The sequence below is a fragment of the Oreochromis aureus genome, linkage group 23 (genome assembly GCF_013358895.1).
Source record: "Oreochromis aureus strain Israel breed Guangdong linkage group 23, ZZ_aureus, whole genome shotgun sequence".
In the NCBI taxonomy this organism is placed as follows: domain Eukaryota; kingdom Metazoa; phylum Chordata; class Actinopteri; order Cichliformes; family Cichlidae; genus Oreochromis; species Oreochromis aureus.
This window is the reverse complement of record NC_052963.1, coordinates 27,935,098-27,953,098: the sequence shown is the minus strand read 5'-3', so window position 1 is coordinate 27,953,098 and position 18,001 is coordinate 27,935,098. Positions and strand designations below refer to the sequence as shown.

Sequence of the window (18,001 nt, the reverse complement as noted above, 5' to 3'; positions counted from 1 at the left end):
CCCCCCACTAAGCATTGGGTTGGCATTATTTTTCATTTTAATAATCGCATGATTTAGTGTTTTTGTGTGAGCTGTGAGGTGTGGAGTGGAGATTCTACTCTAGTCCAGCTGCCAGCTATTTGGAGTACACTGTTGCAGCAGGGAAGCCAGCTGACATGAGACTCCAGTATGAAAAGTGCACATTTTAAACGAAATTATTTTTAACCTAGCCTGGAAGTTTTTGCTTTTAAAATAATCAAATGACACTGGAGGGAGGACTCGTTTAAATCAGGATTCCTGTGGATTTGCTGTGATAAAATGACTGGAGTGGAGATGCTCGGTGTGCTGAGTTCACGGAGGAATAGCCTACTCTGGAATTAGAAAGTAACCAATGAGAGGAAGTTGGTAAAGACTTGGAGAAGAAGAGTTTGACAGTTGAAGTCCCAGGATCTGGTGTGGAAACCTACTCCCTAATAACAGAAGCACTGATAAGGTGGATGGAAAGCCTTTCTCAGGAAAATGCAAGATTGACATGTGTTTGGCTGCTTTTTCTTGTGAGTTACCACTTTTTCCTGTGTGTAGCCAGTCTAACATTTCTAACCATGGCAGCTTTGGGCCTTTGATTGCAGTCCAGAAGTTTGTCTTCAGCCACTAGTCTGCTTTAGAGGAAAAATAAATCTTGTGTTAACCCATTTTCAGTGTGTGTGGTGGTTTCCTTCTGGTCACTATTAGAACTTAACACATTCTTGTAAGGAGGCCATTTTGTGGCGTACATAACGTGTGTTCATGCATCATTACATTGACAACAAATCTTTTTATCTTGCTTGCTTGCTTACTAGGCTTAAAACTGATTCTCAGTCTGGGACTTTATTTATTGTAAACATCACTCTGAGGGGAAAAAATGTGCTGGACTGAATCGCTTTGTGAATTCAGAGTTTAAGAAAGTATAAAAACCTCACATCTGAGGTTAATCAAAAAAGAGCAACAAAACTATAAAGCATACAGTATGTGTAATGCTTAAACAACGTGATATGATACATCAGGATAATACAAAAAAAAATATTTAATAAACAAACACATAATCAGCCCAAAAAGAACTTTGGTTTGAGGTATCAATGCTTTCTTCTCATCAGCACTCACGTACAGGATTTTGAAGATCCACCTTCTAGTTGCTCTTTCACTCAGCCACAGCAAAATTACTCAGTCTGAGATTTAAAAAACAAACAAACAACCAGATCATGTTCAAGAGAAACAAAATTTGAAGTTAAATTAAACTTGAACTAATGCTCAGCATAATAAAATAATAGTAACAACAGTAATAATAAAACCAAAATTTAATTTTAAAAAATACCTTTTTTCAAGTTTCTTTCGCTTGCTGTCCTCTTTTCAGTACTTAGGGAAAGCTTTAAGGTAGTAGCACCACCAAGGTCATGCTGTAATAAAAACAATAATGGAAATGAAGCTGTTAAAGCTGTTAAAGCTGAATGCATAACAGCTGAGCACTGAGTTGAAACAGGTTGAAATTTGCACCTCTTACAAACATCTTGGCCAACAACCAGTGATACTCAGAATCAGTAGGAAAAGCGATTAGATTATATTTTGCTTGTTGCTGCTTCAGCTGCAGGAACACAAACAAATGTATTATCAATATTAACCAATAATAATGAAGGATTCCTTATCAATTTAGTAGATGTGTTCTACCTGGTATGCTTAGCCAACAATAAATCATTTAATAGGACAATGAAAAAGCAATTAATTATTGCTTTCTATAGCAGTAGCTAAGAACCAGTTAAGCTGTAACTTAGCTACAACCTTCTGTCGAAATTTCAAATTGAATTATAAATTATTTAAAGTCATTTGCAAAGTGTAATGTGTCTGTGTGATTAGGCAAAAAAATAAATAATAAGGGAATTTCCTTTCATTTCATCTGCAAATGTTATGCTGATCATGGAGAAAGATCATATCACTTTTGACAGCAGCAGATCCATGTGGGACTGACACCATTTCAAAATTTGTATTCAAAGAACCAGTTTTCACTCCAATGTTTATAAACAGTCTGGAAAACGAACATAGCTTGAATTGATTTCGAGCACTATCTTAGCAACGTGGAAATGTTTTTGTTTGTAACAAGTTGAAAAACCTCTTTGATAATAATCACAAGATACCTAGAAACCTCTCCTGTAAAGGCACACTGGGAGCCTGGTTTTGAGTGAGGCATGAAGGAGGAGATAATCGGCTCAGCATCAGTTATTCAGATTGGGGTGTCCTAATAATCCACATGGATCCACGCTTCTTATGGCCAATTCATGCAAAAAAAAGTCCACTGCTTTTCAGTTGTGCAGTAGTCATAGTAATACAAAAAAAATTGTGCACCACAACCTCCATCTATCATCTGGCGCCTTATTCTATCATTTTTGCTGAACCTCGATCTGAATGTTGTTGATGTATAATTTAGTATAGTTTTACCACCCCAACAGTCACTGGCTTCATGTGTTACATTACTTCACACTTTCACCTTCATATTTTTGTTCTTGAACTCTACTAGAGTAACTTTGCATGACTGATAGTTTAAAATATTACAGCTTTCTGATACTTGTCATCGCTCCAACAGACATCACATAGGCTAAAACAGCTTTCTCCTCTCTGAAGTGACCTCTTTTGCCATTTTCCATTTGTCTAGATGTGGTGAGCCCACTGTACCTGTGGTTTTCCTTTGAGAACCAACAACAGGGTCTTCAGCTGCTCTTGCCCTTCTATTTCAGCATCTTTCTCCCCTGATGACAACGAAGAGGCATTTCCTCCCACTCACTGCTTCTCCCTTTTTCTTTGTACACTCCAAATAAGGTTTAACATCAAAACTGTTTCTGAAACACACTCAAACAAACCTGTCTCTCACCAAAGTAAAATCAGGCTGACCATCATTTGTTTTTAACACAGTGGGTGATGAAATTGAGCCCACATCTCCACCTAGTGGACAGAGAAAGAGCTACAGTTTTACATTGTACTGCATTTACCCTTCCTCTTGTGTTAGGGTCGGCACTGACCCGTTTTAAATTTTAAATGCATAAAAGAATCACATAAATTTGTTTATTGCATCAAGGCTTTTTGACTTTTACAGGAACCTCTATTTCAGCAAAATAAAACAACAACAAAAATCTTTTCACTAAATCATGAAATGGTCTGGCTGAAATTATGACCTTTGTGTTGTTAGGATCGGCCCAGTTATAATAATACAATTGTAAATCAATAATTAGAGCCAAAACTGAAATCGTAACTCCACTGTCAGCTGACACACTGACAGCCAGCTCATCTCCTAATCATGTGAACTTTAGGGGATTCTCATTTTGTTTGTTTTGTTTTTGTGCAGGTATACTGGAGAACCACGCAAAGCACCTCATGATGTACATGGCAGGGCAGCTGCTGCAAATCATTAAAACGTAGAATCCTCTACGTTTGAGGATGTCTACATTAAACTGGTTGGTTCAGACGGGAGCCCACGAACGCAAATCCCAAGGAAGTGGATACCATCTCTCAAAGAAACAGTAGGTCTTGAAATCCACATGCGTTTTTAATTTTGTTTCATGTATCCTCAACCTTGGCTAAATAAGATTAAATATTGATTTAGCACATTAAATACTGTGAAACTGAAACATACACTTTCATTTTTCCCATTTTCATAGTAACTGTACTCTAATTGTTGTAAAGTAACAACTAAGTTCTTATCATAAGCACCTAAAGCTGAGGTTTTTCTGTCATTACTGCAGGAGTCACACTTAAGTATATTCTGCCCCAAATCCCTTGGAAAGCTGGTGCTGGTAGAGTTACAGAAACAGAACAGGTTTTTTTAAGACTCTTGGCATCCTGCTAAGGTAGAAGTGAAATCCCCTGAGGGACACACCTACCACTTTCCCGTCTACCATTGGATCACTGACAATGAGGTGCACTACATCAGAGAGGGCACAGGTTTGTGGAAATGCTCTAGTCTGACATCCTTTATGCATTTCACTGACAGCAGCTGTAAATAATTGGATTGACAGAATTCAAATTACACTGTGTTTTAAAATAATTTAAAGTCCACTGTTTTATTTAATTTGAAGCTCTCAGTCTTTGAAGGCAAATGTTCTGTTGACGGATTTAAAAGATCCCGGATACCGATATAAACAGTGTTGGGAAGGTTACTTTTAAAATGTATTCCATTACAGAATACTGAATACATGCCCCAAAATGTATTCTGTAACGTATTCCGTTACATTACTCAATGAGAGTAACGTATTCTGAATACTTTGGATTACTTAATATATTATCATGCTGTTTACAACTACGTGAATGTACTATTGCTGTGATTTATTACTGTTACTGAAGGTCCATGTCTCCGAACAGTAGTAAAGGGACCTCGGCTAATACAGTGGGTTCCGTGTCGGGCTGGTAGCCGAAAAATAGCTTTACTTTGTTGTCTGGGTCAACTTTGCTTGCCAGAGACAGAGAGAGGCGTTGAAAGGCTGCTCCAACGGAACTTATTTTTTCCGGAGGAAAACACGAATACAGTGTACAATTCAGTCTTAATAGCTTACTTAATAGCTTACTTAATAGCTTACTAGCTTACGCCCCACAGCTTACTTACTGTGGGGCGATCGTGGCTCAAGAGTTGGGAGTTCGCCTTGTAATCGGAAGGTTGCCGGTTCGAGCCCCAGCTTGGACAGTCTCGGTTGTTGTGTCCTTGGGCAAGACACTTCACCCGTTGCCTACTGGTGGTGGTCAGAGGGCCCGGTGGCGCCAGTGTTCGGCAGCCTCGCCTCTGTCAGTGCGCCCCAGGGTGGCTGTGGCTGGACGATCTGATATCCTCGTGTTGGCGTTGTTCCCACATCATCATAATTAATGTTGTTCCAGGGTCCACATTACAAGTAACCAATCACCTTCTTGTGACGTCATACTTTTGCGACTTCGAAAAATACCCGCCTTAAAAAAACAAATGTTCTTCGGGAAACCGCCTTTTGTCCGCCGATCCAGCAATTTCAATTCCTCTCAAGATACTTTTCTTTAATAAACGGTAAGCATAATACATATGTTTTCCTTGAAATGGATAGCTGTTTGTTTGCTAGTGACAGGCTACTTGCGAACCAGTGTTCTCCAGACAGAGAATTGCGTGTCAATGTATTATGATTTATTATGAAAGTACAGGTGAATATAGCTCTCCCGTCAATATATTATGATATATAATAAATGTACAGGTGAATATAGCTGTCATAACAATGTCAGGCAAAATTGCAGTAGCTTCCCTGATCATTTTACAAACATAAGTGAAGAGAATTTGAACTAAAAGGCCTAGACTAATGGTTGTGTGCTGAATCTATGAATCAAACTATCACCTGGAAACATAATTAACTGGTCCATAGCCGTGAAACTGGACATGAGTTCTTGATTCTATGGAGATTAACAGTAATCCAGAAATTTACAAATTTGTCCTGGGCCATCGTGTAAATGTTGTCCCTGGGACATTGTGTTAAAGTTGTCCCTGGGACATCGTGTAAAAGTTGTCCCTGGGACATCGTGTTAAAGTTGTCCCTGGGACATCGTGTAAAAGTTGTCCCTGGGACATCGTGTAAATGTTGTCCCTGGGACATCGTGTTAAAGTTGTCCCTGGGACATCGTGTAAAAGTTGTCCCTGGGACATCGTGTAAATGTTGTCCCTGGGACATCGTGTTAAAGTTGTCCCTGGGACATCGTGTAAATCTTGTCCCTGGGACATCGTGTAAAAGTTGTCCCTGGGACATCGTGTAAATGTTGTCCCTGGGACATCGTGTTAATGTTGTCCCTGGGACATCGTGTAAATGTTGCCAGAGACATACCATATGAAAGTTTAGCCTCTTTTAGCCCCTGTTTGTTTTATATTATAAGTCGCAGAAGTATGACGTCACAAGAAGGTGATTGGTCACTTGCAATGTTGAACCTGGAACAACATTTATTATGATGATGTGGGAACAACGCCAACACGAGGAAATCAGATCGTCTGGCTGTGGCTACTATGTAGCTTGCCATCACCAGTGTGTGAATGTGTGTGTGAATGGGTGGATGTCTGGATATGTAAAGCGCTTTGGGGTCCTTAGGGACTAGTAAAGTGCTATATAAATACAGGCCATTTACCATTTACTTACAAATGGGCTCGTCAGGCACTCTTCTTGGCTGCAGTGGTTATTATTATATTTACATGCTTCCAGCTCCCGTTTTTGCTCCGTGACAGCTCGGACTTTGCCTTTCTCTCCCTCCCTCGCTCACAGACACATAACGTGTATGGCAGTCCATTCTCCCTGCAGCACGGACTACACTGCCCATGAGGCTACATTCTTTAGGGCCATGCCTGTAGCATTCTGCCTTTTAGCTTAGCACAACAACAACAACAAAAAAGCGCTCTCTCACCCAGGAAACATGCAGAGAGAGAGCGCTTCACCCTGTAACCATGGCAACCGTAACGCTGCTGCCTGGAACAACAGAACAGCTGTCAAACTAACCCAAATAATCCTGACCCGCGACAATATGAAACAGGAAAGTACCGCCGTGTAATCCATTTATTTCAACAAATTAACTGTATTCTGAATACCACCTTTTTAAACGGTAACTGTAACGGAATACAGTTACTCATATTTTGTATTCTAAATACGTAACGGCGGTACATGTATTCCGTTACTCCCCAACACTGGATATAAACCATGGTTTGCTAAAATGTATTAAATGCATGCAATGCTACTTTTTTGAGTAGGGTATTAAATTATTACTTGACAATGTTTGGCCAATAGTGTACAACTATGGTGAATGTCAGAGGTACATTTGATTTGTTGATGGATTGTTTGGGGTTGGGAACAAATCCAAGCATGAGTTACTTTTCTTCTGGCTACCTCTCCTGCTGATGAGTGAACAGAGATGTCTTGTGAGGTGTCATACCTACTGTGGGTGTGGGTGAGCCTTAGGGGCCAGGCCCTGCCCACTTCAACAGGGGGCCTATCCTGACTGCACATGAGAAGTATCAAAATAAATATTAAAATAAACAAATGAATGTTTTTCTTCTTTTCTTGAAGGTAAAAGTGATCATAACTGAGCTCTAACCAAACACAACAGCCTATTGACCAGTACCTGTTAAATCTGAGTATGACTTAGTTTAGCGGTTGCACAGCAGAGGACGAAGACAACTCATATTTAATTTAGCATTAATATCGTTATAGTGCACACTGTCATACCATATTGTGCAACATATGTGTATATGTATATATATGTGTATATGTATGTGTGTATATATATATATGTATCTCAAATCAGCAGTATAAGAAGGGCCCTGTCCATGTAGTGGTCTAAAGGTTAAAACTAAAATTTTAAAATGGAGCGTAGATCTGATTGGTAGCCAGTGTAGTGACTTTAAAACAGGAGGTCTACGAGCTCCTTTGTTTGAGTGAGTCAGTAGTCATGGTGCAGAGTTTTGAACAACCTGGAGACAGACTTGTTTAGACAATTAAACAGACTGTTGTAGTTGTTGAGTCTTGTAGAAACAAAAGCATGGATGATCATCTCAAGTTTACTTGTTGACACCACTGATCTAAGTTTTGAAATGTTTCTTAAGTGAAAAAAGCAGGTTGTTACTATTTGAATTAAGTTTTACGCCAAATAAAAAGATTAATCAAAAATAACACCTACATTTCTGAGGCTACATTTTTGTGAGGAACATAATCTGTTTAATGTCAGACATCGCAGTGTCCAGTGCAACAATCAAAGTTTCAGTTTTGTCTCGGTTTAGCTGTGTGTGTGTATGAACAAATTCATGTAAGAAGTTATTGATGAATCACAGATTTGAGCATGAAATAATCATACACATGATTTATGCAGAGACTTGTGCAAACAAACTTCTTTGATTGAGGACCATCGTTACCCCTCCTCTCATCCATTTCTTTCTCCATTTCTTCCCAGCTGGGATGTGTATGAAGAAGGAATTCCCCAGTGCTATCTGACCTGACCTGTTGAGGATGATGGGAAGGAAGACAGAACAAAGGCTGTGGAAAAGAGCCAGAGATTATAAATAACTAATGATAAAATGCAGAGAGGTGTGTAAACACATACTGAGTGAAAAAGGTGACTGAAAAAGAAACACAGTGCATCATGGGAATCCCCCAGCAGCCTACATCTACTGCAGCATAACTAAGGGAGGATTCAGGGTTCATATTTTCATATTTTTCCTCTTGCTCTCTTTCACAAGAATAGTACAGTATAATAGAATAGTCAGAAGCATCAGCAGAACACAACAGCGAGTACAGTGAGTACAAGGGGGTGTCTTTTGGTGACACCCCCTTGTGACCTTGAAAATTCTCAATGAATTAAGATACACTTCACAATCATTCCAGCAAAGTCTTCTTGTTACCCAGATATCTACTGTCACATTCTCAAAACATGACAGTACATTCAAGGTCAAAGGAGAACAAAGGTGATGAATTTAAAAAAACATGTTGAAACCAGCAGAGGACAACCCAATATTTTTCCCTACTGATTCTGAATATGACTGGTTGTTGGCCAAGATCTTCGTGAGAAGTGCAGATTTCAACCTGTTTGAACTAAATGCTCACCTGCTGCGCACTCACCTGCTGGCTGAGGTGCAATGTCAGTGTTGCGTAACCTGCCCACGGTTCACCCTCTGTACAAGGTAACTCAGGCTTATATTTACAAGATTTTACAAGCAGCTAATTGTTATAGAAAGATTCAAGACTTTTGATGTTAATATAAGTTGTTTATTTTCTTCTTGGTTGTACATCAGTGAAACAGCAAACACAACAAACACATGAGTGTAAAACATCAAATAAGAAAGCAAAAAGTCATGATTTTAATAATCATTTTCTTTTGTTCCACTAGCTCCTCATACCTCACACTCGCTACACTCTAAACATCAACTTCTTAGCTCGGAAACTGCTAATATCTAAGAATGGAGTTTTCACTCAGGTATGAAAAGACCAACAAGCCGAAACCCTTTTTTTTTTCAGTATCATCTTAAGTATTTGTCTGTCACTGAGATTTGACTGTTCTAGTTTACAGCTTCGGTGGAGAGGGTGTTTTCACAATCCTGAAGAAATCACTGTCCTCGCTGACCTACAGCTCCCTCTGTATCCCCGATGATATTGCGGAGCGTGGGCTGAAAGATGTGCCAAACTTCCACTACAGGGATGATGGACTGAAGCTCTGGGACATCATACACAGGTTCTATTGCCACTTTGTCTGACAACACATGTGAAGAATTAGAGCATAACATTTCATCAGTTTTTAAAGTTCCATCCAAGATCATGCTCCAGACCCTCGTAAGGCCTTGGATTTTGTTCCAAGTCAGACTTCTTAATGTGGGTTTTGTTTTGTTTTTTTAATGAGTGAAGGTTTGTGGCATAGGGGTTTAAGAATTTCGAAGGTAAGACAAAAGTAAAAACATCCACTCATTCATGTTGCAGTCCTGGCTTCATGCCTCTCCTATTAACCAATCCTCAAATACCACTGTTTACCTCTCAGTAGTAACTAATACAGGGACTAATATGACATGAGCGCAAGTTAGTGGATGAATGGTACTTTAGCCAATAGAAGACATCCGCGCCCTGCATGGGAAGGGAGTAACCTATTCTACATTATTTAACACCAGGTTGCATTATTTAACGCTATTTGAGCATGTGGTGCTTTTTCACCCTGCTAATGTAAGGAACAGATAAATATGTTGTTATTCTAAATATTTTCATAATATAACCAATCGTAAACCTTGGGTTTGATGTTTAAGGGAATAATCTTGTATGGCCAGTGATGATCACCAAAAAATCTTTCACTGTAATTTTAAATGACACATTTAAAGGGAAATATTACATGTATTGATTTCTTTGGTCAGTAATTTAAGATCTCAATTCTCATACACTTTGTACTCTACTGGATCACTTGGCTGTTGAACTAATGTTTAATATCATTTAAGCTCAAACTGGTGCCCTCATAGTAATTCATTTAAATTGTTATATTTTTGCTCTCTCACATAGGATTAACAGCCACAAAACATTTAAACGTAAAAATAAAGTTTTAGTTAAAACTTTGCAATACTTGTCATAAGGTTCACGCAGTCCTGATAGCCATCAAAATATCAGTTTAATGCTTTGTCTGTTAACCCGGTCTGTAATATTTGAGGGCTATATTTATAATTCTTAACATTGCTTTCACAAAGGGATGATGAAATAACTTAACGAAACTCTAAAGATTGTCCCATCTGTTAAGGAGAAGACAGTGTACATACAGACACATATACAGTTCTGTGAAAAAGTATTTGCCCCCTTCTTGATTTTCTAGGGTTTTTTTGCATATTGAAACAAAATGATTGATAAAGTGGAAATAAGTTTCGTACATTTTATATTTTTCATAATGATACATTATGCATTATAAGTGTTTAAATATTGTACTGAACAACCTCTAATGCAAATAGGAATGTGTTTGACTGTCTGTGTCTTTGGTTGTCAAAGATTTGTGGAGGGCACACTCAGCTTCTACTAGAAGACTGATGGTGAGGTCGAGCAAGACTCTGAACTGCAGGCCTAGATTAAGGACATTTTTCAATATGGATTCCTTTCACAAGAGAGCACTGGTGAGCTCTTAATAAAGTGTAAATTTTCATGATGATAATCTGTATGTTGTATATTAATATAATCCATCTTAAAGTTACTTTCTGTGTGTTGATGTGATTCAGTTTATTCTTTATGATCATCAGGAATTCCACAGAAATTCACCACTGTGGATGAGATGGTCAAGTTTGTCACCATGGCGATCTTCACTTGCTCTGCACAGCACTCAGCTGTCAACTGTGGACAGGTGAAGCCTTCTACTCCACCCAGATTATCCATCTAGTGTTTTGATCAAATTTTGCAATGTTCTCTGTCCTGCATCTTCTTCTCATAGCTGATCCCTTTGGTACTGGCCACAGTGGCTCATTTGCCTCCATGCCACCCCGTCCCTTGCATCCTTCAGTTGAGCAATTTGGAAACAATTAGAATACGCTCAGTTCTAAATGTGTCTCTCCTGCATGAATGGATCTGTTCTGGACAGACAAATTCTACTAAAATCTGAGGGTTTTCAAGAAGTTTGAACAACCCCAAAAGCAATAATGTTTAATGCTGTCTATGATCATAATATCTCATTAACAGCCATGCAAAACCATTGCCCTGGTTGTTTTTACAAAACTCTAGTGGGACAGGCCTTTGGGTCGCTGTAGAAAACAAATACTGTCGGAAATAAAGGCTCTGATAACTTTGCGTCAAATGTCATTATGTTTCCACCTTAGTCAGTGAAATCAGAATGGCATCTGTAATGCCCAGTTGCTTCAGCTAGTTTTGGGAAGTAAAATACCCAACAAAACACCTGAGAGTGTGTCACATAATCTCTGAAGATCTTTGTTACTGTGACACATTTGTTTCTTTGACAAGAATCAGGCCCTCACACCGGTGTATCAGTGTTTCATGCACACTATCTCATCAGACTCCAGTTATAAGTGATAGCATCAGTCAGCATGCCATCAGACTCAGCATGCTTATAAAAGCAGCTGTAAACCTTTGAAAAGGTGGTCAGAACGTTAACTCCAGCCTTGCTTTTTCTCTTTGAAGCAGTGACGAGTGATTCTGTTATTTGTATTTGGCCTCGAATAGTTACTGAACTTATTTGTTTGCTAAGCCAGATGCTTAGCGAGTCTCCCCTCCTCTGGGCCAAAAGTTGTGCAAACTGCAACTGCAGTCTTTTACGTCTTCATCTTCTCTGTGCTAAGGTATTTATATTAGCCTAACCATAGTTCTGTAGCTAGTCACCAGGCAGTACATTTTATATCAACTAGCCCAACTTTCCTACAGCTTTCTGTGATTTAGCTTTCCATCTTCAGTTACATCCAAAGTTTTAGCAGTGCTATTTGCTTTAGTTGTGCAGAGATACTTTATTGAGAACATGGTATCTCATCGTTCAGTGGAAACTAGCTAACTTCCTGCTAATGTCTAACCAAGCTAAACATCATATTTACCTGTCAGGAGAGCTAAATATGAGGTTTCACATACTTTATTAATCCCTCGGGTAGGTCCCTCTGGGAAATTCAGTTTCCGGTAGCAGACAGAAATTTGCATAGTAAGAAATTAGAATAAAAAACAAAGGGGAAAAAGAGAATATAAATATAAGCATAAATATAGCACACACACACACACACACACACACACACATATATATATATTGTTAAGGTTCATTTTAAGGAGGGATACACAGGAGGAAATCCAAATAACACCTCTGCTGCACTTTGTTTCACCTCTCACCTCACCAGCTAAACCTTGTAACCTTTCCACCAGACGGAAGGCCAGCACGTACACAACTGAAACTATATGTGTAATATGTTGAATAAATCTTTTAAGCAAGAACCACTACTAGAAGCTTAATAAAAGAATATAAAAGTATATAAAAAATAATAATGAACACCCTGGTTATTCAAATAGCATCATCCAAACTGCTCCTCAGAATAACTTGCACTTACACTCTGCTTTTAGTTTCACTTTTGCAAAAGCACACTCTGCAAACCTGCAGTTTCCTGTCAAGACTTTTAGGCCCAGATTATATTCAAAGGTGAGCCTTTCATATAATGCAATGTAATCTGCCTATAAACATTTAAGATTATAAAAAGCATTCAAAAGCATTTAGGATTATAGATTCAACTCAACAGTTTAAAGTGGTTATAACTGGACCTGAAATAAAGGCTAATATGATACCAGTATGCTTGAACATCTGAATGCAATATCAATATTAATTATTAGTGCAATGGTAATGATGATGATATAAAAATAGCAGCAAAATATCTTTCTAATCTCTACAATATATAAATACAGCATATATAAATAAGCAATGAAATATACTCATTATTGAGATGCAGCAGCCAAATGTCTATTGCACAGTGATTAGTTCTTATTTAGTGATTTGTGCAAACACTCTCAAAACAGTCTCAAAACATAAATTAATCTTATTTTCTTTTCTTTTCTTTTGCTTGCTCAATTATTATTGCAGCATCTCTTTCACGTTTAGAAAGGAGGCGCATGGAAAAGCTTGTGGTCTGATTTAGAATTGATCCTAATGATTTAACTTTTCTTTTACATTGTAAATAAATCTTAAATCTTATCTTGTTAATGAGAAAGGAAACAGGTGAGGTTTTCATGATTGGTTTTGTTTCTGGAATTTTATTTTATTTTTTGTCCGAGTAAATTAATGAATCAGTTTTTTTTTCTTTCTACACTGTGTTGTGCTTAGTGTTAGTAGCTTTCACTAATTGCTGAGTTCATCTACAGCGAAGCCTGATATTAAAAAAAGAATCAAACAAATATTTTCATTCTTTCAAACAAGAAAATGAATCATTTACTGTATTCCGTTTTGGCAAAGCTACACAGAGACACTCTGAGACAACAGTGTCTTTAAGACGTTCCTTCATTTAATCATCTTAATAATTTTATTGTAAGTGATGAGAAAATAACTGCCCGACTGCCACATTGTGATCACATTTTAACATTAAGCTCTAAGCTTAAAGCACTGTGTTTTCCTTTTCTGTGATTTCAATATTGACTGGGCCCCTTCTTTCTCTAACAGTTTAGTGAGCTTTTATTATGTAAGTGATGGTGGTTTCACCTCTGTCTGAGTAAGAGTCTGTAGAGTCTACACTGTAGACGATGTACGGAGAAACATTTGACATGTGACCCATTTGAAATCCGTGTTTAATCACAGAATTATGGCTTTTACCAAGATTTTCTTGTTTGTTTGTTTGTTTGTTTTTGGACATCAGGATGGACTGCTAAGCTAGATAGTCTATCAAGCTACACAGAGATACCTGCTAAGTAACATCTAAATAAAATCCAACAACTAGAGTCTAGTCTTAAAACTTTAAATTTATGCTAGACTTCATAAGGCACTATATGCTGATGATGCAAGTTTATTTCTTACAAAACTACATAATTCAGTTCCAGTTTTAGTTTCATAAAACAAACACTATCTTATGAATCCATTTAGCCAGTTAGCAGTTTCCATGTTCTCCCTGTGACTGCAATTCCTCCCTGAATAACAAAACATGCATGTTAGGTTAATTGGTGAGTCTGAATTTGCCACATCTGTTTATATGGGCATGAATGGTTGAGTGCTTTTCTGTAACAGCCCTGTGCCCCGTATTTTCCCCTATGACAGCTGGTTTAGGGTCTGGTCCCTCAAACGAAGAGAGGAGGCTCACAACTTATGATAGGAAAAGCTGCATCCCTACCTTGGTACACACCCTCTTCATTTAAAGTTTTTTTGTCATGTGAATTGTTGAGATTTTCCAGCTTTTTCCTTTAGTTTTGCTTTTATATTTAGCGACTTGAGTTATGTTTCTTTTTTCCTTAAAGCCTTTTGAAGGTATTTTTGTTGTGCAGTAATAGAGATAAGTCATGGAACATCTTTTTTTTTTTTAATTTCCAACTGGTTCAAGTCCAAGTAATTTTTTTTTAAATCATAATGTGGCCAACTGTGAAGCCCACAAAGACAGACAACAAACAAATTAAAATATAAGCTTGTTTTTTTCTGCAACACTGGATTAATGGCGGTTTCCTCATATCTTCTCTGGTTTTAAGAGAACTTCCTGTTTGAATGATTAATTACTCATCAGTTATTAGTTTGGAGCAGAGTGCTTTCGCAAAGTTTCCTTATTTACTTTTGTTTTATCATTTATCTTTTCCTCATGTCTCCTCTTTTAAGGGGTTTCACCTGTTTATTCTTAGTTCCTTGTGTATTTATAGTCCAAGTGTCAGTTGTTATCATGACTTATTGCCAGTGTGAAGAGGTGAATTGGCAATCCTTGCGGCAAAAATTTGTTAAACCTTTTGAGATTATCTGCAAGATCAAGTGGGACATATAATAAGACAGCAATAACTGACACAAATGTGGGCCATGTAGGTGAGATTCACCAGCTTAAAGCACAAACCATCCTGACAAGTTGGACATACATTTTAGTTTATGTATTGGCAACCACTGGTTGTTGGACTCAGAGTGGCCCTTTAGAAAATCATTAGAATCTAATCTGTACTGTTTTCATACAGAATAGCATAAGGTGATTAAACAACAATCAAAGAAGGATACTGCTGAGGAAGCACCAAGTCCTTTGACTTGGTTCATCCAAGCAAGAAGTTCAGTTCAGGAGTTTTTGAGCTAACCTTGTTTTCTCCTGTATTTCCAACAACATAACTGTACTTACCTCATGCACAGTCACACCTGAAATTAAAGATGAGCTTTCACCCTCAAGATCTTGTTAAGAAATAGATAGATATTTTTTAATGCATATCTGCTCATTAGATTGTTTTATGAGAGGCCCAGACTTGACTAGGTCACAGGCTGACCAGAAACTGCATGTTTTTGCAGAATATGAGGAGCAGACAGAGTGAAACTAAGTTTAGACAGGTTGCCCTGGCAACAGACCTTAGAAAGGGGAAGTTATTGCAAGCTGCACAGGAAGTTTTAGTGCACAGGTATATTAATAAATCAGACACAGAAAAGAGGAACTTTGCCATATAAGGAATGTTGGTAATGAAACTGTGTGTGACGTGTGTGACGTCTGAAGTACAAAAATAACACTATATGAGACATATCTTGAGCTTCTAATGTTAGAGTTTCTGCAACTGGCGTTTGGGCTGTGCAGGACTCTCTCTTCCGGAAGATGATTGAATAAAAAGAAATATAAAATGTTTTGACCACTATGAGTCGGGTTTTCTCTGTTCTATCATGGGGACAAAAGAATCGGGGTTTAATAATCTATAACAGTGCTGTGAAAGTAGCATTACAATCTCATGGATCAATAACGATGTAACCTGAGGTCAGTGAATGTTTTGAATGTTTTAACACATGACACCCTCTCTGAGGTGATGTAGCCAGGGTTTATCAGACACAGAAGACCAGTATGATTTGCATAAATGTGTAACATTAGATTGGAGACAATCTGTGCAATCTCTAGCCCTAAGGCTGATCTCTGATCTCTGGGGCAAACTCAAAAAATGCAGAAGTGATTCCGACTAGCACACACTGAAATTTAGCTAAAATAGTATCCAGAACACTTTCCAAACACTTTAAAAGACATAAGTCTTTTAAGTGAGTTTAAACATCTGGCCAGTCCTGTTCAAAATGTGAACCATGATGCAACTGCTGCAAAGTTGCTCCAGAGCTGAAATATATTTGATAACTATGTTTGTCTTATCTTTCTGCATCACACATTGTTTAAGCATTAAAACACACTGTACATTCACACAGTTGCACAAACTGTGAACTAGATAAAAAATAATAGATAAAAATAATAATGACCAGAACTGAGTTCACCTGATTAGTGCAGAGCTTCACAACAGTTCCAGTGTCTTATCTCACCCCTGTGAGAAAAATGGAATTGCCCACCACTGATGTAGACAAACCTTGCTGTCTGGTCTCTGGGAAGAACATGGGGCATTAAAAACCATGTTGTATTTAGTTAATCAGTACTAATAAGTAGATTGAATGTACAACATTTTTGCCTCTTCTCCCGCAGCTGAAACAGAAACTAGCAGAGGACAACCCAGTCTTTTTCCCTACTGATTCTGAGTACGACTGGTTGTTGGCCAAGATCTTTGTGAGAAGTGCAGATTTCAACCTGTATGAACTCAATGCTCACCTGCTGCGCACTCACCTGCTGGCTGAGGTTTTTACAGTCTCACTGCTGCGCAACCTGCCCATGGTGCATCCTCTGTACAAGGTAACTGTAGCACTCTCGTGTGATGTGATGAGCCAATAATCACTCCCGACGTTAGTCCACTGTGAAACTTTAATATGTACTCCAGCACACGATAAAACACACTGGCCGTACCGGAAGAACAAAACTCCCCCCACCATACTATTCCGGTTGGACTAGTCCCCCACAGTTATGGCAGGTCTACATTAACAAATATTGCTCGGTGATCATTTAACCAACGATCTACAGTAACTAAGGCTGAGGAGCCTTCATGCTTCTATGTTAAGGCACACAGCTATATAACTTTGATGTTGATTGATTGTGCAGCCGTGAAACACAGGACTACACACAAAGAATGTGAATATAAATCAGACAAGAAAGCCAAATTTTTCTGAAATAATGAATACACGCTTCAGATAAATTCTGATATCTGAGAATGGTTCTTTTGCTAAGGTATGAAAAGTCCAATATATCTTCTTTTTGAGTATCATGTAGTCTCCTCTAATTGTGCCTTGACTGTTCACTAGTTTACAGCTTCTGGTGGAAAGGGTGCTGCCGAAATCCTGAAGAAATCACTGGCCACCGTGACCTACAACTCCCTCCTGACATCTGACCCACGTTAAACTCATGGACTGAACATACACACACCCACAACCACCTACACACACACACACAATGGACAACCGTACCCTCAAACACACAATAATAACATGGACTGAACCACCACTCACAACCACTAGCACTTTATATAGCCTCTGTAGAAATTATCCACATACCTCACTTATCTTAACTGCACTACTGTATAGTTCTGTGTAAATAATCATTCTGTACATATGATAATTTTTAATCCTACAACTGTTTATAACTTGCATAGTTCACATTTCTGTATAACTGTATATCTCATATTTCTGTATAGTTTTTTTATTTCATATTTATATCCTGTTCATAGCCTGTACATAGCTTGTACTCACTACAGCCTGTACATACTTATAGTTATAGAATATTCATAACATACTTCATACCGTGTACATTATAACATACCATAATAGACCCATTTCTGTAATATACTTACATGTCTATATTATTGCTAATATATATTGTAATATATCTATATCACGGTGTCAGGAGTTTTCCTGTATTGCAACCCAGGTTGGAATAAAACGCTCAGACAGGTTACCGTGTACACGGGGAGACTCAGAGAGACTCTCCCCTTCAGCATAAAGAAGTAGTCTTTTATTGAAAGCACATACAGGAAGTGAT

At 38.2% G+C, this 18,001-nt stretch overlaps 1 protein-coding gene and 1 long non-coding RNA gene across 2 annotated transcripts; both read left to right on the top strand.

Moving 5' to 3' along the window:
* Positions 1-8,425: 8,425 nt before the first annotated feature.
* Positions 8,426-9,223, top strand: LOC116327371. Its single transcript, XR_005610313.1, has 3 exons — positions 8,426-8,656; positions 8,863-8,949; positions 9,036-9,223. It is a non-coding gene; the product is annotated as an uncharacterized LOC116327371 (long non-coding RNA).
* A 1,268-nt stretch (positions 9,224-10,491) lies between these two features.
* On the top strand, positions 10,492-17,387 carry LOC120436319 (polyunsaturated fatty acid 5-lipoxygenase-like). Its single transcript, XM_039607140.1, has 4 exons — positions 10,492-10,606; positions 10,730-10,830; positions 16,562-16,765; positions 17,269-17,387. The coding sequence occupies exons 2-4, from the start codon at positions 10,762-10,764 to the stop codon at positions 17,362-17,364; spliced, it is 369 nt and encodes a 122-aa protein (XP_039463074.1). The 5' UTR covers positions 10,492-10,606; positions 10,730-10,761; the 3' UTR covers positions 17,365-17,387.
* Positions 17,388-18,001: the final 614 nt, after the last annotated feature.